The sequence below is a fragment of the Schistocerca americana genome, chromosome 1 (assembly GCF_021461395.2).
Source record: "Schistocerca americana isolate TAMUIC-IGC-003095 chromosome 1, iqSchAmer2.1, whole genome shotgun sequence".
NCBI classification, from domain to species: domain Eukaryota; kingdom Metazoa; phylum Arthropoda; class Insecta; order Orthoptera; family Acrididae; genus Schistocerca; species Schistocerca americana.
The window spans coordinates 794,942,330-794,948,329 of NC_060119.1; the positions used below are offsets into that span (position 1 = coordinate 794,942,330).

The 6,000-nt window shown below is 37.6% G+C and overlaps 1 protein-coding gene across 1 annotated transcript in view; it reads right to left on the reverse strand.

The window, feature by feature from the left end:
* The window catches only part of LOC124545606 (DNA-directed RNA polymerase II subunit GRINL1A), a 35,179-nt gene extending 29,662 nt beyond the window's left edge, over positions 1-5,517 (reverse strand). Inside the window, exon 1 of the mRNA XM_047124557.1 lies at positions 5,240-5,517. Coding sequence (XP_046980513.1) covers positions 5,240-5,391 — 152 coding nt within the window. The 5' untranslated portion in view covers positions 5,392-5,517. The remainder of the gene's footprint in view (positions 1-5,239) is intronic.
* Between the last annotated feature and the right edge of the window lie 483 nt (positions 5,518-6,000).

Below are 6,000 nucleotides of genomic sequence, written 5' to 3' on the forward strand. Positions count from 1 at the left end.
ACAAAAAACCCTGAAAATCCGCTACATTACACCACACACAAACAGACACGGCCTGAGAGCAGATCGGTGAGACTAGATCCAACAAGCAGGCCCTGCACATTAGTTGGAACTGTACGGCTTCAGATCAGTAGGCTAGATGCATTACAGATACCTGCAGAAATGGCTTTCGGTTTTGGCGCATCATGGAAATCCACCCAAGTGGCCAGCTATTCACGAGCCACAGACAGCATGTTAATGAAATGAAATGACAGTGATCAATTCATGCGACAGTTAATTTGTTCAAATACTCTGAGAATCAATAATAATGAGGATTGGCAGCAACTCACCATAAAGATGATTGCCAAGCCACAGACAGGTACATAGAACACATAGAAAGACTATCTCACTCACAACTAAGATTTCAGCCATAGCTCTTGTCAGAAAATGAGAGCACACACACATTCACACAGACACAACTCATACACACAACTGACTGCAAGCTGAGGGGAGTGGTAGGACGGGGAGAAGCAGTAGGAATGAGAGTAGGGAAGTGGTGCATGAATTCAGCTGCACCCAGCCAACGATGATGCATGACAACTCAGTAAACAACCCATTTCATCTACTGAGACAAAAATGATATTTTTCCAGTTATATTTTTATTTTTTCAATTTTTCCTGATGTGTTTGAAATTCCCTTATTTCCAGAACCTGTGGCAACCATCAAGCAAGATGGGGCAAAATGTCATGCATCTGAAATATTCCTGGAATGAGTCCATGTCTTCACTGAGGGACAAACTGTCAGCTAGTATTTATGGTCACCACGTTAGCCGGATCTAACACCACATGATTTTTTTCCTGTGAGAACACTTAAAGAGAAAGGTCTGACACAAATCCGAACAGAATACAGGAACTGAAAGGCAAATCAGTTGAACTTTATGCCGAGTGTGTCTGAATATGCTTAGACGTGAACAACTGTGCACTGATGTTGCAGGCAGCTACTTTCAACATGCTCTATAAATGTGTTTTTCACTGTAAATAAATCGTATGTCCATTTCAGCTTTTCATTTCTGTAAATTCACTGCAGTTCCTTTATACATGCATGGGCTACCTTTATCTGTGCCAGCCTGTAGATATCTGGGTTGTTTTTGTTTACTTGTTTCAGTCACAGATGTCAGCCAGTCACTGTTTTCTTTATAATGTAATTCATTACGTGTGTGTGTGTGTGTGTGTGTGTGTGTGTGTGTGTGTGTGGACACAATGAACAGTAATGTATCCCTCGGTCCAGGTTAGGTTGGAATGTGATAACTTGGTTGTGACCTGACAATGCATGTACCATAACAAAAAGCTACTGATGTTAAATAAAGCTAGTAGTGTCACATTTATCTGCAGTGTAGGCCTAGGTTAGGTTGGTATATGACAGTCTGGTTGTGCGTTAGCGAAAGTCAATGAATGTGTCATTCGACTGAAGACATGAAAAGGTAGCATCTACCTTTGCTAAAATTCACATCCAAATTATTTTTGTTTGTGAATGATTAGATGCACAAAATTAAAAGGTTGTTATACAGTGTGCCTGAAGGTGAAGCCTTTATGTTTTGAAATTTACTGTTAAGAAAAGTGGTGATTGATGAGATTTTTGAATGGAATGTTGGCTTCTGCAAAAACTTCAACAATTTTCCAAAGTGGTCTATGCTTGTTTTCTTCTTCTGGAACTATTTACACTTCAACAAATGTATGTTTCTGATGAGAAGCAGCAGCATTTTCCTGGTGGTGAACAGAGCGCTTCTCTGATGGCAGGTGTTTGACATTTTTTTTCTTTTTTCAACCAATTCAATAACTACCATATCCAAAATCTGCAGAATGTTTTGTGTGCATTCATAGCTGTGTGACCTATATTTGGCAGAGCTACAAATAGAATTGACAAAGTGCTTCGCACAGAAGATGACTTGATATTAGCACTAATGGCACTTTAGGGGGAAGACTTTCAGTGTGGCTGAAATACATTCATAAGTCTTCTTTTTCCTATCACTGCACCAGCTTTTGAGATTTGACTAGAACAAATGTACACACTGCTTTGTTTGAAGATGCTAAGTACCACAGCTGAGTCCTACATTGCATTATGTGGTGTGTACCTTATACAGACCATTCAACTGCCTGTACTGGTGTCGCACAAGAGCATCAAGTCTGCTGATATGTTGTTGGGTTTGTGCTCTTTTTACGTTGCAAAAACATTCGTCTTGCCCAGATTACCTTTCCAAACTGGGCTTCACCAGATGATGTACAATACCAGCAACCGAAAATTACTTACATGTTCTATATGCAGAAAATAAAACTATTGCCAACCATTTATGATAAAATAGTTCATCTGGGTACAAATCATTCTGAAATAGCATTTATTTAGCAATTTTGTGTTTTTGGAATTTCAGGCAGAATTTGCACCTGTACTTGCATTTATCACAAATGCAAATATTTCAGGTCCCTAGTCGCCCCAAACTTTTTTTAAAATATAGACTGCATGGTCCACAGTTACATTTCTGATAAAAACCCTGTTTTTCACAATGTGATTTTAAAGTTACAAGATTTAATTTTTCAAATGTTTTAGTGTTATTAGTGACATCAACCACTTGTTGTTTCTCAAGGCTCATATCTCCACCATGTTAATGACACCATTGGTCCATCAGCACAATATCATGTTGTTCACTAATCACAAATATAGAAAATCAGTTAAAATAGGCAGCAGATTTAGTAAATATATGGGCAAATTGATATTAAAACTTGCCACAAAGCAGTCGTGTTACCAGGCTGGAAAGGCAGGAATTCATATTCTGTTCATATCACACATGTACAGAGTCTTAACCATTATGCCATGTTAAATTCATGGCAAAACAAACATACTAAAAACGTACTGCAAAGATATTCCAAAAATATTAATGACAAATATGAAAGATGCTTTGAGATAGTTTAGTTCATAAGGAACGGGCACCTAATGAATACAAGGAATATAGAACCAGAGAGACAATCACTATGAAAACTGGAAAAGGCTTTGTATCAACTGCAACAGAAAGTGAGGAAGAGCGACCTAGTGTCATGTCAGCTGCTGATCAAGTACTGAGTGTAAAGTTGTGAATAGTATACGTATCTGACCAAGCAGAACAGCTTGCACAATTCATATTACATTGGTAATAACCTTACACAAATTTTATCGTTATTAGTAAGTTATTATTCTAACTAAAATTTTTACCTGCACCATAAAAAACAAACTATCGGAAATATTGTGAAGCCACCTTTTTTGTGCCTTATTGTTTTCAGATAAGAACTACTGTCTGTAATACCATAAAGCTGCATGCTACTAAAATTGGTTGTCAACAAGATGTGAGAGAGAAGTTGTTCAGGCACGTTTTCTATATATTTTGGAATATGGGACAAACTGTTTCTGGTGACTTCTTACTGAATAATAATTATAGCTTATTCGGTTTGTTACCCCAAATGACTTTCTAGCTATGAAAATATCTTGCATGAAAATGTCTGCAATATGCAATTATCAAAACATGCAACACAAAACATAGAGTGATGCAACAATCCAAGGCTCATATCTCCACCATGTTAATGACACCATTGGTCCATCAGCACAATATCATGTTGTTCACTAATCACAAATATAGAAAATCAGTTAAAATAGGCAGCAGATTTAGTAAATATATGGGCAAATTGATATTAAAACTTGCCACAAAGCAGTCGTGTTACCAGGCTGGAAAGGCAGGAATTCATATTCTGTTCATATCACACATGTACAGAGTCTTAACCATTATGCCATGTTAAATTCATGGCAAAACAAACATACTAAAAACGTACTGCAAAGATATTCCAAAAATATTAATGACAAATATGAAAGATGCTTTGAGATAGTTTAGTTCATAAGGAACGGGCACCTAATGAATACAAGGAATATAGAACCAGAGAGACAATCACTATGAAAACTGGAAAAGGCTTTGTATCAACTGCAACAGAAAGTGAGGAAGAGCGACCTAGTGTCATGTCAGCTGCTGATCAAGTACTGAGTGTAAAGTTGTGAATAGTATACGTATCTGACCAAGCAGAACAGCTTGCACAATTCATATTACATTGGTAATAACCTTACACAAATTTTATCGTTATTAGTAAGTTGTTATTCTAACTAAAATTTTTACCTGCACCATAAAAAACAAACTATCGGAAATATTGTGAAGCCACCTTTTTTGTGCCTTATTGTTTTCAGATAAGAACTACTGTCTGTAATACCATAAAGCTGCATGCTACTAAAATTGGTTGTCAACAAGATGTGAGAGAGAAGTTGTTCAGGCACGTTTTCTATATATTTCGGAATATGGGACAAACTGTTTCTGGTGACTTCTTACTGAATAATAATTATAGCTTATTCGGTTTGTTACCCCAAATGACTTTCTAGCTATGAAAATATCTTGCATGAAAATGTCTGCAATATGCAATTATCAAAACATGCAACACAAAACATAGAGTGATGCAACAATCCTCAAACGAAACATGTACAATATTATTTAGCTGCAGTCGTTGCGCGAACAACTCAGCATACCACTGCTGTACAACACTTCCATTGCATTAGCGAACCCATAACAACGGCCATATCGGCCGGCTTTTCGTCAGTCAACCTAATTAAATTGCTGTGTATCACTGTTAACGTACAACTAACAATGCCGAAGAATAAGAGTCACAGAACTGAGCAGTACAGACTATACACTTAAGGACAGAGAGTAAAGTGGGTGCTGTTGTCAACTGTCGTGAGTGAAGTGAACAAAACATGATACACTGCCGACATTTGCACTGTTACGCACATATTTTCAGTGCAATACAAACACAAAGGTAAATGTGATATGAAATCAAACAAAACGCATGACTTCCTAACGAGCCACAGGTCCTTCAAACTAACATACTTTGGACATATATCTGAACAACTTGGGAAAGTTTATCGGTGGAATTCGGGTTCACCACGAATGCTATGGAGACTTGATAATCAATAAAAGATTTTTCTTTCTCTTGCCAACTACAAGTTGTGAATTCAGAGCCCCGCATTTCCATGCAAAAGTCTGATTGTGAGGATATAACATACCACTGAATACAAGTGTGATTTATTGCCTAGTTCCTGTCAATTAGTCAGAAGAGCTTATTTCCTACTCACTGACTGTATTGTCGCATTTTGAACCAACATTCCGCGATTTATACGAATGATTAACGGCGAAATAAGATCTTACTTATTGGATACAAGTTTCTCCTGTCTGGCAATAAGGTCCAATAACTGCGAATATGGAATCGTCGACAAATCATCCAAATGTCCTTGTTTTTCTTTGCCAGATAGAGGAGGCAAATTGCCAGGTATCCTCTTGATTATTCGATCATGGAACATGGCCCGAACATGCAACTCACAAGTCACAATGCAACACGGCAGTTTAACCCATTGTGCAAGAAAGTCAAAACAAATACTACTGTTTACTTGACCGATATCGATAGCACGGACTTTCGAGGACGCCAATTTCAAGATACCTACATCGTTCATAGAAGCAAGGAACATGATGATGGGAGGTAGCATCGATAGGACAAAGTGCCGTCTTAACTGCCATCTGCTTCTCATCTGCTGTGCAGCGAGCTACGTTAATTTAACTATTAACTGTATTTTTCTTACTTGTCACTTCTTCTTCCGTGTGTTTTTGCTTTTAGGAAGCTTTAATTTTCGAGTACTAGTAATAGTGTTCCATAGATTTCGTGTTTGTTTTGAATACAGTCAGAGAGAGTCCCTTTAGTCAACTATAGTGCCAATAGTGTCAGTGTCGTCGTAGCTGCCGTCTGCTTCACATCTGCTGTGCAGCGAGCTACGTTAATTTAAATATTTACTGTATTTTTCTTACTTGACACTTCTTCCGTGTGTTTTTGCTTTTAGGGAGCTTTAATTTTCGAGTACTAGTAATAGTGTTCCATAGATTTCGTGTCTGTTTTGAATACAGTCAGAGAGAGTCCC